Source organism: Sinocyclocheilus grahami, unplaced genomic scaffold (assembly GCF_001515645.1).
Source record: "Sinocyclocheilus grahami isolate Dianchi unplaced genomic scaffold, SAMN03320097.WGS_v1.1 scaffold272.1, whole genome shotgun sequence".
Classification (NCBI taxonomy): domain Eukaryota; kingdom Metazoa; phylum Chordata; class Actinopteri; order Cypriniformes; family Cyprinidae; genus Sinocyclocheilus; species Sinocyclocheilus grahami.
The window spans coordinates 843,094-865,102 of NW_015505451.1; the positions used below are offsets into that span (position 1 = coordinate 843,094).

The following is a 22,009-nucleotide window of genomic DNA, read 5'->3' on the forward strand; positions in this document are numbered from 1 at the left end:
GCTTGCTTGAGAAGCAGACTTTTTCATATGATCTGGTGAGGACAACAGACAGGTACAACTCTATCTGATGATGACTCCCTGAAGAACCTTGAGAAGAATGGAGGGCCAGACACCGCCGATGATCAAATATCTGACCCACATTCTCACAATGGCCTAGTCCGTTTACCTTTTCTGAGTAATGTATGTAGACAGCTATTGAATGCACACACAAAACGAGCATTATTAATGAACCCTCTTGAAAGTCCTGAGATCACTGTACATCTAACAGCTCAGAAAAAAAGAGAGGAACTTGGTGATTATATATCCTCTGATTGTGTGTCTGAGGAACATGAACGCTTGGGACAAAAATGAGACGTAGCAGTTCTCACACAGTATTTCTATACGTTTGATAATTATCATCTCTACAGGGAGTTGTGTCGTCTACAGATGCATATATGAGACTGACACTCTTCAACATTTTTCAGTTTTCCATATCAGGGATGCCAAATATCTATAAACTGATCATTATTTTCATGTTATGGCTGAAAAGTGCAAACGAACAAAATCCATAGAAAAACAGATATTGTCCTGGTATGAACATTGACCGTTCATTTTCCATTAAGTTTACAGACATTTTCTTCAACCTTAAACCACAATACAGGTACAATCCAGTACTTAAATTCCCTTCACATTAAGATAGTTTATTAAGCTTTATTTTTATTTAGAGTGTGAGAAACAACAGATATTAAATATTTTTGTACTATTTGGAATAACATTTTCTTAATACCAAAACTGTAAAAAAAAAAATCTGGCCTATACCAATAAGGTGGTAATTATATTCATGTAATGGCTGATGGGCTTATAAGCAATAAATGGCAGATATTAAAATTAAAATGAATGCTATTTAATATATACTGTATATTATATTTGTTTATATATATATATATTAAACAACTTATTTAAAAATGACTTGATTTTAAATGCCCAAAAATAATTTAGCCATCATAAAATTATACAAAATATTTTACAGCATGAAAAATGTATATTTATTGAGAGATTTGCCAAAGATAAGCCTACATTTAATAGTGTTATTACATTATTAGTGTTTTTAAAGATTAACTTATACATTTAAAAAAACTTTATTTTTTGAACACAGTGGGCACTGATTTAGCAGCACAACCATAAGCTTATTAATTTTCAAGATTAGCTCAGTGTGTTACTGTACAGTTGTGTATATATGATGTACTGTATGCATATTTTATTTAGTGTTTATTTAGTGTGCACTTTACAGCCCCTTTTCATTCTCATTAATTTATGTCACACAAACTCATTTGAATAAGGAGAGTCAAACTCAGTTTTTCAGAGCAGCAGGAAATTAGACAGCACATCAGACACTTCCAAACTCTCTGTGGATGTCACACACAAATCACTGTGGTAGAAAAATCAGATCCTTTAATAAGATCAAGTGTTTAGGGATATAATTAGATGTTTTTATGGTTTGAAATCAGGGAATGAAAAAGACTGCCATTAATGAGGTGTGTTAATATTTTCCCTTCAACTGTACGAATACACACAAGCATACACTCTGTTTTCTTCCTCACCCACCACGTCATCTCAGAATAGAGATATTAATCACTCAACACTCACCTCAAGGTTTTTTCTGACAATATAATCACACTCAACCCAGCTACATTCAAATTTACTCGACACCCGGACCAACTAGCACAGTGTGTGTGAGAGCAAGGACCATACCACCATAGACACTGAAGGGGATGTGTTCCCCCTAGTTTCCCTTCAAGTGGAGTCAGAAATATCCTAATTACAATTTACTAGCATCAATGACCAAGCAAAACCCTATATTTACCAATGGCAATTCTCAATGATACTCGAGTTGCAGAGTTGTGACGCTGAAGGGGCATCCACAGAAAAGACAGCAGAAAAGAAGCGTACAGTGTTTTTGCTAAGATATTTCAATTACATTACTACTATTTGTACTAATAAATGAATAACAGTACCATGAAGCACTGAAAATGTGTAATCAAATAAAAGAGTAAAGTGTGTGTGTGTGTGTGTGTGTGTGTGTGTGTGTGTGTATATATATATATATATATATATATATATATATATATATATTAAGCACTGGCTTGTATGGTTCATGGCTTAGAATTTTTATTGATTGAATATTTTGAAATCCCTATGAAGAAAATTAATGGGAAGAGCACACATGAGTCACTTTGCATTTCTTGAGATTTAAATGTGCCGCCCCCAATCTTACATATTTGGTTACATTCTCTTGGTGTTTGTTTGAGAGGCCATTTATTCACTTATATGACCGTCTCTCTCTCAAGCACAGAGAAGCAGTCTACCTTTTGAATCGATGCCCACATGTTCATGTAGGAGTATGACATTGTTATCTATGTGCTTAACTTCACATATTCAAATATCAAGTGTTCATTGAAGGGAGCAGAGCACCACTCGCTCGCGATGGAGGGATGACTTGTCTGTCTTTTCTCCTTTCAGTAAAGCAGGGAGGGCCGGGACACAGCACTCTCCCTCTCTCACCCTTTTTGATGTCTATCTGTCTGTCTGTCTCTCTCTGCCTCGCTGTCTTATGCACATGAAGTCCCACAGGCCCTTATATCCACTCATATGGTGGGTGTAGTTGAATTTTGGCCATTTTGGAGTACATTTTAAATGCAAAGAGGTTGTGACTCGCCCCTGCCCTCCTCCACGGTTCTCTGGGCGTGTGTGGGATGGACAGGCACGTCTTTAAAGACCTTGCATTGCAAGAGGGGAGTGATGATGATGTCATAGCTCTTGTTCCCACACACAGGGCTAAAGTTAGGAATTCTGGGACCTCTGAATGTATATTAAGCTGTGCTCCTACTTATTTTTTAACAAAATGTAAGGCGGGAATGTGACCGGATGTGCAGCGCGTTTGTTCTATGAACTGATAGATGAAAACATTTTTTTTTTTAAATATGTTAATATTGTATTGCATGTAAAGATTAAAACTACTTGCATCACACAAAGCACAATTTTATTACATAAAATTAAATGTTGGAGTCAATATATTTTACATCAAAATATGTCATTAAAATGATTACATTTAATTATTCATTTTATTGAATTGATGTTGTATTCAATAGGCTTTACATCAAAATAATAATTTTGTTAAATTAATAATTTTAATGACATATTTTGATACAAAATATACTGAATCCTACTTCAATCCTGCTGGAATTGTTGTTTGCAAGACAAACAGCCATACAACACTCTATGCACAAATAGGGCATTTATCTCTATTGATTATGGAAACCAATGCCAGTATATTGTCTATGTTCATGAACTTAGTTCCCAACACTCTGCATGACTATAGTCATGGATCAAATATGTCTCTCTGACAGCTCCGTGGCACCGAGTGGCTTAGCCTGCATTATTTATATCCTTGAGTCATGCATAGGATGGGGTAAATTAATAGATATGTCTATTGATAACAACTCTGGGGATTGAAAGACAATGCTTATTGGTTATCAATACCTGTCACTCATTGACTCTAGAGCCAATTTATCAGTTTGTTTTAAAGTCACCATGATCCCAATCCATTGTGTTCATTGACTAACTGACTCAAGTTTTAAAACAAACGTCCCGTCACATGCTGTGAAGAGGAGGTGTAGTGGAGGATGCTCTGTTTGTTTTGTTATAATGAGATTGTCACTGTATACTTGAGAATTACTTATGCAAATGTTTTTGTTTCATATACTGTACACAAAACAGTCATTGTAGTTTTTAAAATAAACTGGAGCCGTTCACACAGAACATGAAAAAAGATACGGGCAGTGGAATGGAGAAAAATAGAAAAACAAATGCAGTGGAATGGAAAAACGCATTCTTTGTGATCCGGCTAGAAGTATCTGTGTTAGAAAGCATTTAATCTGCAAGAGCCAGACTTTTGACTATTGGCATAAAGTGTGGTGCAGCCACAGTTGGATATCTGAGAACAAAGCAAATTATAAAGGCATGTTCAAGCTTGAAGATCTCTTGAATATCATTCTATTTTCAGTGCCACGTGCTTCACAAATTTTGGCAAATCCAGCGATTAGTTCTTCCTTGCAAGTGCTCATTTTATCAACCTAGTACCTTGTAAACATGACTTTGTCGATGATGGAGTGATAAAAACAGATTTGAATCCAAGAAATTGCATTTAAGTCAGCCAATCAGATTAGAACTGACAACTGACTTGGATTTCAGCCAACGTTTGCCATTTTTGTGTGCGATATGCATCATATGGTCAGTGAATGATGCATTGGCAGTCTGTTTGCATGCCGTCTGAGGCTGATACTAGAAAGCATTCTTAAGTTCTTCTTATAGCATCATTAATACGCAGGGGCGTCATGACTCATGCAACTATTTTTTAAGTGTGAAATGGCAAGATAAGACATGACCAAGGACAAAAACACATTTTAACTACTGTACTGAACCATTTTGAATCATTTATGTTAGGTTGAGTTCAAATTCCAAGCTACGGTAACATATAGGTCTATTTAATAAACAAAAAATAGGAGAGAAGAAATAACATTCATACTACCATAGAAAAAAACTGTCATATGTTCATCTGAAGTTTGTCAGGCATTCAAAACAAAATGTGCACATCCAGCTAATTCAAAATAACCCCTAACAGAGTTTATATTATATATATTTATATTATGTTTATCCAACAGCATAAACAAGGAAAAATGTCTTTGTATATGAATAGCATAAACAATGATAAACTGTATATGCTTGCTGTTGCACAAATAAAACTTTTTTTGAATGTCTGATGAAGGTTGGATGACCGAATAATGAATATTGTTTGTGTTTGCAAGATGTGGTAGCGTGTATGATTTTTCTTCTCTGTTTATTAGTTGATATCTTGTGCGCCTACTAATTTAGGGAGTGTGAGAGATTTCTGTTTATTTGTTTGAACAGTGGATTTTCATTGTATGAAAAAGCAGCTTTGACATTTTGTATTATAGGTTTAAAAACACATTTTTGAAAGGGTGTAGATGACAGATTTGCTGATTTAAAACAACAGGAATTGAAGTGAATGTTTGACTTCTGCCACAGCATTTTAGACAAGAAGCCTTGAATTTTAATCAAGGACTGAAAGATTTTTGTTGGGGTAGTTGCATTAAAAATGTATTCATCTCAAAAATCGGAGGCAGCACGTACAGTATGATTGGGAATGATTATTCTGATAATCGTTGCAGACGGTAAACTTTACCGGAAACCCCTTTTCTGAATGCAAATGTTATTTGAGAGATCCTGTCGGTGTATCATGACTGCGTGTGTTCCTGGCACTGTGACAGTAATGAGGAACAGAGCTGGTTTCTATGGTTTCTGTGGAAGCGGTTGAGGGCACAGACTGACACCGGTAATGATTACTGACACTCATCCAGCCAGGAGAAGAACAGCAGCTGTGTGTGTGTGAGAGAGAGACAGACAGACAGCGCATCCTCAAGAGCGGTCGCAAAGTGTACGGAAGAGAGACACAGAGACAACCTGAGAGAAAGAGAGGGCGACAGGCAGACAGCGAGACAGATGTGACAGTCAGAACTAATGGGTATACAACGTATGTGTAACTGCTGTCAGACACTGTAGTACTGTGGCTAATGATGCGTCCTGTCAGTCCATTATCCATTAGAAACCACACTTCCTGTCTTCAAATATACCGTATGCACACATGCTGACCTGGTTGCCTGGCAGGACAGTTACTGTTATTCACAGGGTTAGCCTACCACATATGTGGCATTCTGTGTAGAGGGGAAAATAAACAAGACTGCATTATGTGGAATAATGAATAGAAAGAACTGCATACCTGCTGAATGATTGACAGCTACGAGCAACCAACTGACCTGATCTGTTTATGGCTCCCACAGCTGCAGATCCCATGTAATGTACACTCAACACAGTAAGACATACAGAGAGATATGTCACATATTTGTATTATGTGAGTATAGTTACATATTTAATTCATTTTTTTCCCGTCTGTGTGACTGTTTGTGTACCAGGATAAAGCTGAAATGGGTTTGAGCTCATTATAATTATTATATAGCTATCGCCAACTAGACGTCAACATTTAAGTATTCATAAAAAGAGCTCAAACAGCTGGTATATTTACATCATATTTAGCTCACAAAAAACTTACAGTCATGTCTAGCCAAAATACAATTCTCAGTTACAATAGACACTACTAAAATTCGGCATTAGTAACTTACGTTTTATGCCATCAGTGCGCAAGTTCGAGGTCTGACAATTAAACCTGGTTTTTGGCTCATTTTGAGTCAGACATGACGACGTGAATTGTTAAAGGGGTCATATGATGTTGCTAAAAATAACATTATTTTGTGTATTTAGTGTAATGAAATGTGTTTATGTGGTTTAAGGTTAAAAAAACACATTATTTTCCACATACTGTACATTATTGTTTTTCCTCTATGCCCCGCCTTTCTGAAACGCGTCGATTTTTACAAAGCTCATCGGTCTGAAAACGCTATCCAGTGCGTTGTGATTGGCCGAATACCTCAAGCGTGTGACGGAAATGTTACGCCCCTCACCATATTGTGATGATGCCCTGTCAGGCCGGAGCGATGATTCAAAAACATGACAACCCATTATAAACGAGGCATCTGTTGCATCCAGTGGGGACATAATTATGGATTATAATGACTTGTACGGTCTTTTTTGTAGACATGTGGGGGCGCGTTAGAATGAGCCGTTTTAGGTAGGTGTGGCTGACTCTTAACTTTTATAAAGAATATCTCTTTGGATTTGAGACTTTAGTCTTTGCAACTTTACAGATCTTCTTTATGCACCCAGAGCTTGTAACACTCCAAAGAGAAAGAAAAAATTGAAATCGCATCATATGACCCCTTTAACTCGAGTCGAGACTCTTTCCGACCGTATCATTGAATCAGTGAGTTGTTGACTCCAAACAGTCCAGTTCGTTCAGTGCGCTTAATGAACCGATTAAGCAGGTTCTTTGAAAATAATAATCAATCAGTTCAAAAGAATGATTCATTAACGAATCGGCCATTGCTATGGCTCCACAGGGCGGGTGTCGATTTCTTCAGTTTGAAATTACAAGAAAGGATGCATTTTTATGAAATGTTGTAGATTAAAAATGAAAGCAATATTATGCTTTGGAATGTAGTGCAATAAAATTGAATGTTTTACTAAATAAAAATACTGTGGTATAGGCTACAGATAATGGACTTATAGCCAACGAAGTCGAATGTTGCTTACTGGTTTTCGTTTATAGCTACTACAGGTATTTAAGCCAAGCTTGTAAATTGTGTGAACAGAACAATTCAATACTCAAACCTTTTAGTAAATACAGTCCCAAACACTGTCACTGAAAAAAATGTTAGGTAAGTGGTTGCAAACTATTTATTTTAGCTACATTTAAATAAAAAAAAATGTTGAAAGTTAGTTAACTAAATTTGTTTATTTAAATGTAGCTAAAATAAATTGATTGCAACCACTTACCTTAAAAAAAAAGAAAAGTAAATTCAGTGAAAAAAAAAATGTCAGTGTAGTTTTTTTCAACTGCTTACACACATTTTCAAAACTTTGCCTCTTTTTTTTCAAAACTTTTCACACAAAACCAAGAATTGCACACACAAAATGCAAAATGCCTCACAACTTCTGCAAACTGAAGCACTGCAATTCAAAATATCACAAACACATCTCAAAAGCAAACATTTGCAAACACCTTTGCCATAATATTAATTCCTTTTAGATTTTTGTGTGTTACATAGAGAATTGTGTGTTGTGTTTTGCAAAAAAGAGTTTAATGATATTGAAAACTGAGTCAAAAGGCCGAGAATTAGTGTATGGTTTTACAGATTTGGCTTGTGGTTCTGGTGTTTGAGTGTCAGGTTTCAGAAATTGTGTGACAAGTAAATATTGTGTGTGTAAGCAGTTAAAAAATTGTTTAATACTTGACTAAAGAATAGTAAGAAACCATTTAGCAACTGCTTACAACAACTTCTGCACAGTCAATAAGCACCACCCACATTTTCTTCGTAAAATGTAAATATCTATTTTTAACATAGATTGTTGCAGGCAATTTGCTACTGATGCTGTAAATTAATAAGAGCTAGGAGGGCTTGTAGAAAATGCGAATGTATGTTTAGTATTTGTCTGTGTATGTGTGGGCGTGGCTGTGAGTGCATTACAGTCGTGTGTGTGTGTGTGTGTGTGTGTGTGTGTGTGTGTGAATGGCTTCAGATTGTGTGTATGAGTGTGTTTGTGAGTATGTATGTGCTGTCAAGTGGGTGTAAGTTATGTGTGTCTGTTGTGGTGTGTGGGGGGAGGGCAGGTTAGTGGGTTACAGTTGTGTGTATGTGTGTGTGAGAGAGTGGGTTGCTCTGTTAATGCAGCTCTATTTGGCAGTCCTCCAAAATACTGGAGTCTGTGTGGTGATCCATTCTGCTTTCTGAAGTATCGATCACACCAGCAGCTAGAGGCAATTCAGACACATTATTTAGACATACAAAAATACAGCCAGAGTCCATTAGCAAGATATAGTTTTATAATAATATACTACAGAAGTCATTTTACATTTGCTAAGAAAATATACAAGAACTACGTTTATATTAACAAGAACTATTGCAGGACTATGGTTGTCTGGACACTAACTATAAAAAACCATGTTTTGAATGTGTAATATGGTAATACTATGTTCTTTTTCATGCTAATACCTTGGTTGTTTGGACATTTACCATGGTAATATCATGGAATATGATCAAAATACATTATTAATCAATAGTTGAAATATACATTTCTGAATAATGGCAGTTCGAGCTTGAATTATCACCAGTAATTTTTACCAATTATTTTTGCTATTACATGCAAATGATCTATGTCTCTAAATTATCTTTTTTGTTTTTTTTGAAGGATTTGGCAAATATTGATAATATATTAAAATAAATGCTGTTATTTTGCACTTTCTGTTAACAAGTGAATCCTAAATAAAGTATCTTGGTTGATATAAAAATATTAAGCGAATATTAAGAGAAAAAATAATATAATAATAATATTTTATAATAAATTTATAAAATAAAGGAAAAAAATGTTTCTTGAGCACCAAATGAAGACTGGAAAGAAAATTCAGCTTTGCCTTTACAGGAATACATTTTAAATATATTAAAATAGAAAACATTTATTTTAAACTGTAATAATATTTTTCAATATTTAGTATTTTATTTTTTATTAAATAAATGCAGCCACAGTAAGATATTTCTTTAAAAAAACTTACAAATCCTACTGACACCAAACTTTTAAATGGTAATGTGACTAGTGTGACTAATTAGGTTTAATCAATTAATCAATCAACATATGTTATAATTTGATTAAAAGTCGAATGAAAGCCATGATATATTATATTATATTATATTATATTATATTATATTATATTATATTATATTATATTATATTATATTATATTATATTATATTATATTATATTATATTATATTATATTATATTATATTATATTATATTATATTATATTATATTATATTATATTATATTATATTATATTATATTATATTATATTATATTATATTATATTATATTATATTATATTATATTATATTATATTATATTATATTATATTATATTATATTATATTATATTATTATAACGCAAAGAGTTGCAACAAAAAACACATTGACAGTATTCACAAAATAAATAAATGCATTTTATCTGATGAATAATGAACGGCTGAATGATAGTCTTACTGATAGATGTGAAGGTGAAATGAAAGTGTCAGTCAATTAATGGTTAATTAATGGGTAACTGTGTCACTGCACGTGTGACTATATGATGGGGGTTCATGACACCACTGATAACCTCTCTCATTGCCTCTAATGTGTGTGTGTGTGTGTGTGTGTGTGTGTGTGTGTGTGTGAGAGAGAGAGAGAGAGAGAGAGAGAGAGAGAGAGAGAGAGAAGAACCTCTTAATTTGTGGTTTCAGCTCACTTTGATACATTTTTTAATAGGTCTCTGCGTCTCACCCAGTGAAACTGACTGATTCTCCCCTCAATTCTTGTCCTTTCCAATTAATCCTCTCTTTATTTTTGGAGTGTTTCTCATCTCATCTCTCTGTCTCTCGCTCTTCATATTCCCTGTCGAGGGTGTGCAGCCCACGTTCACTTTTCTAACTCATAGAGTCTGTGCATCCCACACGTGGAGAGAAAAACTGAGATGGAGGAGAGATGAGCACAGCGTGTGGTACGTCTTATGTGACGCATGGAACGCCAGACAACAGGATTCCTTTTTCAAATCTGCGGGATGAATCTTTTGTCTCTTCACAGGAGCTTATGCATTACTGATTAAAAACTGAGTAAAACACCACTAACCCTGAATAGATGTAAAAATATGCATGAATGTGGTTTGGTGTGGTGGTTTTTCATTTATTTGATAGAGATGAACTTGAGATACTTAAGATGCTCTGACCAAAGGAGTTATTTAAAGTCATAGTTCACACAAAAATGAAACTTTTGTCATTATTTATTCACCACCATGTCATTCCAAACTTATATGGCTTGTCTCTAGACTGATTTAAAGGGATAGTTCACCCCCCAAAAAAAATTCTGTCATCATTTACTCACTCTCAAGTTCTTATAAACCTATATGAGTTTCTTTCTTCCACTGAATGTAAAATAAGTTATTTTGAAGAATGTTGGTAACCAAACATTTTCTAGTCCCCGTTATAAATTATTTTGAAGAATGTTGGAAACCAAACATCTGCTGGTAGCCACTGACTTCCATTGTATGTTTTTCCATATGGAAGTCAGTGGCTACCAGCAGATGTTTGGTTTCCAACATTCTTCAAAATAATTTATTTTATGGAATCTTTCATTCGAATAAAGAAACTCATACAGCTTTGGAACAAATCTGAACCAATGATAACAGAATTTTCATTTTTGGGTGAACTATCCCTTTAAGTCCACATAGTACAGTAAGCTATTTGTGTTTAATTCATTATAAAGGATTGAAATACAATACTGGTCCGTCTCATTGACCCTCACTGAGCAGAGCCTCACTGAAGGATCATCAGGATCAGTGACTTGAGCTCTTGTTCATGAATGAATCATTCAATCTGATTCGTAAACAGCTCAAACTATTTAAATAATCATATTTGTTCATTGATTCAGTTCTTGAGTTGAGTCATTGACTCACAGATGTTCTAACAATTAACAGCTTGAAGGGTAGGATTATCAGTAAACAAATGCATTTTTCATGAAATATCCTGTTTTGTGTCTCACAGAAAAATAGCTTTAGAATGACTTGAAAATGAGTAAATAATGGCAAAATGTTCATTCTTAAGTGAACGGTTCCTTTAATTTTAGTCATATTAGAATAAATCTTTTGCTTCCTTTTGCAGTGCCTGTTAAATAAAGAGAGAAGCTCCCACACACACACATACACAAATACAGACATACAGACACGCCACCCCCATCCCTGTCCGTCTGATGCCCACGAGGCCCCCCTGCTGTGTCTTCCTCCTGTGAGCCCGGCTCTCGGTTTCTGAAGCCAGTGGGAGGCTCTTTTATCTCCATCTCACCAGCGGGCACCGCAGTGCCAGCCTGGCATAATCGGCCTGGCGCTGACATTTTAGCATCTCTTTTAGCCGGTCTGTAATTCCTCTCCACCTGATGTCTCTCTGTCTCGCTCCATCTCACTCACTAAAAACCAGGGTTACCAACCCTTTAGCAGGAAAAACAATAGAAACCTGCTAGTTCAGTCAGAGCTATGGCCTAGTGCATGTGCTCCAGATATATTGAGATGAGAGAGATGAGAGGTTCAAATCTGACCTGTGTCATGTCTGGAGACCTCCTAAAATACATAACTTCTATATACTGTTTATGCTCTATTGTTTCTAAAACTAAATAAATAAATAAATGAAATGAAATGAAACAATGTAACATCAACATGCTTTAAGTGTAAAACCTACATATATTAAATAAATCCCTACATATATTAAATACAATTTTAAATAAAATTGATTATATATACTCACACATACACAATTTTATTTAAAAAAAATTAATTTGAATTTTTTTATTTTCAGGCAAGCGAAAATAATTTTTTTTATTATATGTATTATGTATTCATCCAAAAAGATTATAGATATATTTCATTCAAAAACACCTGAAAATTAAATATCAGAAACTTAAGAGTTATTTCAGAGTGCAGAGTGAATTTTGTACACTAAGTATAGAAAAAAATCTTATTTTGCCATTTTAAATCATTCTTTTTTTACTGTACTTTTTGTTGTACTATCCTGCAATCTGACCAAGGTCAAACTCCAAGGTTTAACCCTGAGAAACTCATATTGCCTTGCAGCAGCTTCCACTTGTTTACATACAACTATCGCTTGACTTCGGAAACCGTCGTGACCGCTGTTTGTCTGTGTGTGGTGAAATCCAGCTCAACTTTTACACGTCTCTCATTCTTAGCTTCATTTAAAACCAACTTCCAAACCAGCGATCCTTTTAGAGTGCTTACTGGCTTGCTATCTTTATCCCGTGAAAACTCTAAGCCCACAGTATGGCAGTATCTGTAACCCTACTACAGGCAGGTTCTCCCAACTAACACGTTCATACGCTCACAACCACAGTGGGAGTTTAATGGCTCCTAAACGTAGCCCAGAGAGGCCGCACCCTGCATACTGTGGGATGCAACGGGAAAGAGAAATGACTGCTGAGGAATCACCAACTGTGGGAAACTATTTTAATGTACTGTAAGTGATTTTCCCCCCATTTGGAATAAAATATCTCTTAATTAATATGTTCAATAGAAAGGTGATCTGACTGCTCTGAATGTACAGTTTCTATAAAAATATATATTATATAAATAAAATATAAATATAAATAAAAAACAACTATAATACAAATAAACTCTCTCTCTCTCTATATATATATATATATATAGGCTGTGTGTGTGTATAAAAATATTTTCCTATTGGTCCTTTTATTGTGTTACACCTTGACAATCGCCATTTAGCAACATACATCAAAGAAGACAAAAATATGTGCTGTTTTTTCACAAAAATTTATTTAAAGGAGATGCATCTGGAATTGCCTGTTTTTCACTTATTTTGATTTATTCAAACCAATGAGGGTTTTTTAAAATACACTGCCATGTTTAATTAATTCATGATAATTGAAAACTGATATGATTTTAATATTTTCTATCTTTCAAGCAGTTTGTTTTTATTAAAGGTATTAAGATATAATTTATATATGTATACAGTGGTGTGAAAAAGTGTTGGCCCCCTTCCTGATTTCTTATTTTTTTGCTATGAAAATGTAGACCTACTGCAAATCGATGCTAATGCATATATAATATATGTATGATTTGGAATTTCGTAATGGAATTGTAAAAATGGGTATTCACTATTTCCAATTAATTATGTTTTTGGAAATAGAGATTACCTGTGTTTACAATTTCATTTAATGTATATGAAATAAATGAATAAGATAGATTAGTTCATAATATATGGCTATTTTTTTAAGCACACATATTTTTACTTAGTTGTATTTTGTGATAATAGAAAACTTAATTTGAAATTGTCAAACAGTTTTGTACACCGTAAGTATAGAACTTAGTATTTTGTGATCATAGAAAACTAAACTGAAATTGAAAATTTTTTATGACATTTATTTAATTATAAATACGAAATTGTAGACCTACTGAAAAGTAGAAATAACCCTTTTTGACTTGCATTTGGAAAGAATTTCCATCTCTCCCTATAGAGACCAATCACAGCAGGAGGAACAGGAGCTGGTTGATGGGTGCTGTCTGTCCACGCTTGGTGCTTGTGATGGAACCACCAGAGAACACCTGGGATTTATGCCCCATAATTTTCCGGCTGGCTAAATTATTAAAGTGGGCTGGTGAACAACAACTATTAAAGCATCAGTCTGTAGAGCAGCTGTGACCAGACCACCGCACACACAGGTATAATTCAAAGCTCAAACCCAATGCCAACCACATCACAATGCTTTATAAATTTAGGAGTGGCGAATATTTGGCAGTATAAGGCCTTTTGTACAGACCAGTTGAAACAATTATTAATAAAAAAATGGGCATGTAATTTTTAGGCTTTTAATTGGAAAAGACAACAGATGTTAAGAGGCAAAGCTGTGTGTAAAACAAATACAGCGCACTATTTGTTTTCATATGTGGTTATGTTTGTCATTCATCTTGAATAGATAGATAGATAGATAGATAGATAGATAGATAGATAGATAGATAGAAATGCAGCTGCTAGAATACCCGGGATGGTTGCTAGGGTGTTGCTATGCGGTTGCTAACGTACCTGGGGTGGTTGCTAAGGTGTTGCTCTGCGGTTGCTAGGATACCCAGGGCAGTTGCTAGGGTGTTGCTATGTGGTTGCTACGGTACCTGTCTTTTGGCCCAGGAACATCCAGACAGACAGAAGAAGAACCAATAATATAACTTCATGTTTGTAGTCATTCCCCTGGGAGATTAAAAGAACTACATTTCCCATAACATCACTGAGTCTTCATCAGAATCGAGTCTGTCAGGCCAGACAAGCAGTCACACACATGGTCAACTGGAATTGACTGATGCTCATCCCTCGAGGGCCGCTGATTCAATAATGCCATCACTGTTCAATGGCATGTTCAAAACGGAGCACTTCTCCCAGCTGTCCGACAGCACAGTATTTCACTCCAAGAAACATCCATCTGGTCATGGTGTGCGTAAAAAGGGTTTAATTAAAGTTTAAGACAAACCGTATTAGCTATATAACTTAAACCAAATTAAACGTTACTAATTATTTTTATTATAATTATTTTTTTAACTTTTTACAATTATTTTTTAAGTTGTAAATTGAAAATAATTGGAGTATGTTTTACAAGAAAATACTATTTCAGTTTTTCTACTTTAAAATGTCTTGTTCAATTCAATGTGTTCTATACAATTTCCTAATTGTTTGTGAAATTTCTGAGTGAAAATTGTTTCTACACCATTTTGCTTTCAGTTTACTGTTTTTGTTCTTCTAGTAATAATTCTTGTGTGTCTGTTTTATGGCCATAAATTATTTTAGCTTAATTAAAAATGTTAATTTTCTGCAATATTTTACAACTATTTTCATGGAAAATGATTTCATTATATTAAACATATTAATGATATATTAACTAATTGGTCACAGTTTATGTGTTACATTTGAATAGGAACACAATAATAATAATAATAATAAAAAACGTTATCACACAGTGAAAAAATATTTTTCAAAGTTGTAAATTAAATATTTTGGAGCATTTTTTACAAGAATATACTATTTCAGTTTTTCTACTTAATTTTTCTAGCATTTTTTTAGTGCATCACCATCATCATCATAATCATCATTATTGATGACGATCAATCAAAATGTTTTTCTTAAAAAGATTTTCTGCAATATTTTCATTCAAAATCATCTCATATTAAGGATTAATTATGCATAAGTATGTATAATTAGCATATTTTGAACATTCGAATATGAAAAGTCTGTATATATATATATATATAAAAGCTTTAGTGATTTTTTTCTACATTTAGATAAAAGGAAAGGAATTTTCTATTTCTCTATTCAGCTGTAGTAGCTCATCTTAAAGGTAGACAATGTACTACAAAGGTGCTTCCTGAATTATTAATCAGCAAGCTTCATAGATCTGATTCATTGGCTTATGTGAGCCACTCTTACAGTCAATGACAAGAGCGCTACCTTAGATCTTCATTTCACCTGTAAAGCAGGAGCAACAAGACAGAAGAAAAAAATGGGAACAGGTAAACAAATCTTTGAAGGATCAAAACATTGCATGCAGCAGAAAGAATGTTTCTCCTGATTTTATAGCATTCAATTAAGGTATGTCTAGAGACACTTGTAAGTGAAGGTGCAGTGAAAAGGTTAGTTATTTCAAAGGAAAAGAAATAAAGATGCTGTTCCACCGAGACCGAAATAACAAACAGAACAAAAGATTTCTGGACAAACAACTTTATTTTTGATTATGGGTCTATACACTGTACATCCTGACACTGCAGTATATAAGCCGAACTACTTTCAACTCTAATCTCATAGAGCTCTCTATCTTACATTATAGTCCATGTGAGGGGGAAAGGGGATGTCTAAGAGGGAGAAATTGGCCAGATCCAAGTGTATAAGCGGCATCAGTAGAAGAAGAAAGCATACATTAATCTCTTACATAAAAATAATTTCAAGAGTTGCAAAGTTTATAGTATATTGTTATAGCAGCAGTGAAGGGCTAAGAAGATATATCGGCATGAAAAAAGGAGAACGGATTGTTAAAATAAGAATCTGAATGTCTGATTCAACCAGAACTGATGTGTGTGATATTTAGCTGAACGTAAGAAAACATTGATAACAGAAAAAAAGGCATTTACCATAAAGACTTTACTGAACATACTATTATTCTTTGTAGCACAAAAAAAGGGTAAAAAGCAGAATAAAGGACTGAATATGCTTGCATTGGGAATACAACTTTTGAAATAATAGTTTTGAAAACATTGCTTTCTTTTTGTTTTTAAAAACACAACATAAAATATAACAACTATTATGTAAGGTTTTTTTCTCATTCTGAAAAAAAGAGAAAGAAACACAATATACATTTATGATACAATTTTTGTAAAATGAAAAGAAAACAGCTATATACATTGGTGAATTTGTACTTTCATCATCAGACTGGCTAATCCTGCTCATTTATCAGTGATGTTATGTCGTTATTGCTATTTTAGATCTTTTTTTGTTAGCAAAAAAATGGCTCTTTTAGAAAAAAATCCACATTTTTAGTATTATATTGGGAGCAAAGGAGCCTCTATGATCAATTTCTCCCTTTTTCATAGAAAACCGCGAACAAAGTAAACTACACGTATCCATTTGCGTGTAAAAACGACTACAAAACCTCATTGGAAAGATTTTTATTTTTTTTATTCATTTTTTTGGTCTGTAAAAACGCACAGCCTCTTGCTACTGTTAAGACACTGAGCTTTTTTTAGACCCCCGTTTAGTATCTTCCCCGTAGCCTGCAATGTACAGGTCAGGGCAATGTTTCATATCGTTTCAAAGGCTCTTTTTACATCTATAGCAAAAGTAACCTCTCAAATATATGTTTTATTCCTTAAAAACTGAGAAAGAAAAGAGTTTATTTATTCCGACATACATTTAAAAGCTTATCTTACTATAAGATTTAAATTGTTCTTTACCAGTGGCAATTGGAGCATTAAACTCTGCTATGCATTTTTCTTTTATTTAATTATTCATCAATTTTTGAAGAAGAAGAAAAAACAACAACAAAGGAATACTGACAAACTGGCATTAAAACCTATCAAATAAGCTGCGGCTTGCTCTTAAGCAATGATAGTCAAGTTCATTCTGGCAAAATGGGGCAAGCCAAAGAGGCTCCCCCAAATGACAGTGCAAATGGGACGTCCCGCTCTCACCGTCTGACCGCTGTCTGAAGCAGTTCAATGCGCCTTACAGTCAGCCACTGTGGAAACGGGCTCGATAATTGTTCCTCTTCTGGAACCCCAAGGGCCCAAAGACAGGCACTTGAGGGTCTCCAGCATTGCATATGCACATAAGGTTTGTATTTAGCCCAAGAGTAGTGCCGTTAATGTTGCGTTTAAGATTGTTAAGAGCTGAAATTTATTGTTAAGAGGGTTTTGTTTTCCTTTGTAGTTAAAAACAAGATTAAAATTGCTTTATATTGCATAACACAATAAAAAACGTACATATACAGTTTTAATGCCCAATAATGAATATATGAATGGCAGACTTAATCTTTTTCTTTTAAATTCCATGCATATGAAAAAAAATTACATAAGCTTGCTATTGAAAGAAGGAACATAAGCAATAAAATATTCACACAATCTGAAAAAACATCCATTATAACAACAACAACAAAATGAAAAGAGCCAAAACGTAACATACATTCTGATTGCATTGTACCCAATGTATATAAATCACTTATAAAATATATGTATTTTCAACAAAACCTATCTCAGCTAAGTGTGTGAGCATTTAAAGATGCATTTATTAAACCATCTAAACTTTTTTTCGTTCGTTTATCTATCCTCGTCTCGTTTTGTACACCATAATATGCTCTTGCTCACAGCCGAGAGGAGCACCTGCATTGATATTTAGACTTTTACCAATGCATGACAATTTTGTGTGTCCTATTCATTCTGAACAGTTTTAAATTGGATTCGGAACCGTTCAAAACCTGTGGGAATCCAGGACAGTAACAATAACACTTTAGCAACGATTATAATCATATATCGATAACTATGATAAATGTTGAATTAAAGTCAGATTGAGGGAACGGCTGCGTGCGCCGTCCACATTTCAGCAAGCAAGCATGTAGAACCTTTTTTTTTTTATTCTTGCGGTTTTATTTACAATAGTTTGTCTTAAACATGATTACATTGCATTTATTAGAACTGCATATAATTAACAAAATGTTTATTTCAATTTTATACTTCGGAATACTAAAAACTCTGAGATAAATGTTTGGGAGAGTGTGGGAGCGTAATGCATTTAGACAGTATTTTGTAATGACAAAGTGCGATTCATTATTGTAAAGTAAAAAAAAAAAACAAAGCGAAAAGAAAAAAAAGAAACATTTTCATATTTACATATTATAATTTACTTAAAACAAACAATTTGTGGTTCTTGATCACATGACACCTCCTGCCCTAGAAGCTGTATTTTTTATGCTTTTAGTTTATTCCCAAAAATGGCCGCCCACGTTTGTGAGCCGGGCCGGTTGTCAGCACCTCAGCCCACGGAGAAGCTGTACACGTGTGTGATGAGAAGAAAACCCAAACCCTCACAGAGAGCAGGAGCCACAAACCTCCGATTCCACACTGACCACGATCTTAAGATCCGCCGACAGGTTTTGACCCTCGAACGCACTCGTGGCGTATCACACGACAGCTTGTGAGGGGAGCATTTGTTTGCCATTAAAAGAAAGTGCTCTGGCTTGATCATAACACTTACTTGAATACAAATATCTCTCCCTTTCAACAGGGCTGAGCTTCTCCACCTCTAGCTCTCCAAAGCCCTTCAACGCTCTCCTGACCAGTATCTCTTTACCATTGTTAAAGATAGAAGTGTGTGTAACCATTTGTCTCCATGGCTTCTTTTAACCAGCATGACATGTATGTACATGTAAAAGGGGGGAAATTTGAGGCTCTGATAAGTCGCTGAAGTTTTTTTTTTATCTCATCCACGCTCACTAACAAGTCTCTTAAATAGCTTATTACAAAGTGATTTGCATCTTAGTTCCTCAAAACGAAAGAGAGAGGAAAAGGAAACAGGAATTTCTGATGGGATGATGATGAGTCCTTGTCTCTTCGATAACAACGCGGGGCGGACAGCATGCTTAAAAATTGCTGGGTAAAATTTTGCGTCATTATCACCAATTTGTTTGTCATAGAAAAGTCTTCATTTCAAAATGTATTCAGTTTCAGGCACAGTTAGCTTTTGTGCTATTGGCTTCTTCCTTTCCGATTGAACTTTAGCTTTTTTCTTTTTTTTACATCTTGTTGGAGGCGAGGTGCATTTCAGTGCTCTCGAAGTAAAACTTTTTCGAAAATGTGTCTGAAGTCCATCAAAAAACGTTCAGGATACCTCTGGGTTTGCGCTGGCTAAGAGGCAGGTGGGCGGGGCTCACCCGCATGCTAGTTGACATGATTGGGCGGTTGATGCTGTCAATCAGGGCGGTGTTGATGTGGATTGGGTGGAGTCAAGAGATATAGGATTAATTGGAGTCTTTGGCGGGTGGGGGTGGTGTGCCGTTCTTGCTGGGGCTTTTGGGCCACAGCTGTTCCTGTAGCTCCTTGACCACTCTCTCCAGGTGCTCCCTTGCCTCCCGCTCTTGCATCAGATCGGCTCTCAGCTGCTCTCGGTCTGCCTCGGCATGTTGCAACTTTACTTGCAGGTCTTCAATCTGAAAATATACCATTTAAAGATGATAAAAAATGAATAAAGTGGCCACAAATTAGCAGCAAATCATGTAGTTTGACAAAATGCTACAGCGCTGTCTTTAGTTACACTGTATTCCACATGTAGCTTACACTGTATTTTAATATGAATTCCATCATTGAAAAGATTCATATTAGTGAATTATACCATTTTTTTGTATTATATGTATATATTTATAAAATGCCAATATATATATATATATATATATATATATAGAATACAAGTAATACAAAAATGTATAAATATATATCGTTTAATTATATTTTAATTTAGCTTTTTTTTTATTTAAGCATTAGTTTTAGTAATCTTTGCACTTTTGCTTATATAGTTTTTCATCTAATATTTACATATATTTTAAGATTTATGTTAATTAACATTTTTAATAGATTTATTGTAATAATTAGTTCCTTTGCAGAAGATCCTGCATTTTATTATTAGTTATATATATTTTAAAATGTATTATTTTTTATATATAACTTATATCATCTGATATTGATAGTTTTAGATCTAAATAGCATCAATGTAGTTAAGTTCTGCTAGTAGCTTGTAGTGTAGCTAACAACTTTTTCAAAAAGTTAGCATGATTGTAGTTAAACACTGACATACAAATACACAAACACAGCCAGGCAAACATCTTAGTGATGTCTCTCTCTTGTTTAGTCTGAATCACACAACTCTAACAGGAAGTTACTCTGTTTCCTTCTGAGAAATGAAACGTATCTCATCAGACTTGCGAGGCCACACCCAGTCTGAGAGTTCATCTGAAAGTGTGTGGGTGGGGTGTCATGTTACATCAATCCAAGCATTCCTTAGATTACTCTTCATTAAACAGACACTTGTTTGTCCTAAGCCACTTCTAGGACATTTATAGCACAGGGACAGTCACTCTGGGAACAATCTGTGGTTTAGTGTCTTGCTCAAAGGCATAATAGTTCTGAATCATACTTTTAAACCACGACTTTTTGGTTACTAGCCCAGATCTTTAAATGCTTATCTTGGTAGCAGTGAATGTATGAATGTGTTTGAACTTACCTGTGCAGAGTACTTGGCTCGCAGACGGCCGGCCTCACAGCCCTTGTCACACACTCGTAGCTGTCTGGCCTGCTCCAGCTCTCTCTTCAGCCGTATGCGTGACTCGTTGGCCTCTCTCATTTTCCTCTCGCTTTCAGCACGCAGACGCTCAATTTCCTTGCGCAGGCTCCTCTTCGCCTCGGTTGCTTCACGGAGCTTCTCCTTCTTAGCAACACGGAGAAACTCAAGCTCCTGTGGAAGGCATGGGAATAAACTGATAATTACTCTCTCTGTTAATAGATGTGATATATATATTCGCAGGAACTTGATGCATTTCAAAGTGCATTTCATCAGATATCCCTGCATAATCCCAAAGATAATTTAAGACTATAGTATCTCAGAGTTTCATAAAACAAAGTTTGTGATCATTTTCATTATGGTAATCTGTTTTAAAAAGTTAAATCTGTTATCGAACTACCTTCTGTCTCCCATCTGCCATTTTAATGCAGATGCAGATAGATGTGATATATATATATATATATATATATATATATATATATATATATATATATATATATATATATATTTCCAACTGACTTAATTTACTGCAATAATTTATGTAAGAATGTTTTGTTTACAAAATGGTCTGTTTCTTTTACAAATAGGAGTGTCTCATAAAAAAAACAAAAAAAAACGAGTATGTTTTAGCCATACTTGAATGGCAAGTTGGTCTGAATTTTTCAAGAATTGTGTTGCATTACATAGCTGAAAAGAAGTTGCACCCTTTTAATTTAATTTACGTTTAATATTTAATTTATGGGTGAAATAGTGTACGAAACAATTTAGTGCTGTAAATGATGGCAATATATATGGGGGAAAACAAAACAAAACAAACAAATATATATATATATATATATATATATATATATATATATATATATATATATATATATATAAA

General features: G+C 34.5%; 1 protein-coding gene across 1 annotated transcript in view; it reads right to left on the reverse strand.

The window, feature by feature from the left end:
- Positions 1-18,676: 18,676 nt before the first annotated feature.
- Positions 18,677-22,009, reverse strand: part of LOC107599811 (ski oncogene-like) — a 73,456-nt gene continuing 70,123 nt past the window's right edge. Inside the window, exons 6-7 of the mRNA XM_016291501.1 lie at positions 21,073-21,303; positions 18,677-20,005 (exon numbers count right to left, since the gene is read on the reverse strand). Of these exons, the coding sequence (XP_016146987.1) occupies positions 19,817-20,005; positions 21,073-21,303 (420 nt within the window). The 3' untranslated portion in view covers positions 18,677-19,816. The remainder of the gene's footprint in view (positions 20,006-21,072; positions 21,304-22,009) is intronic.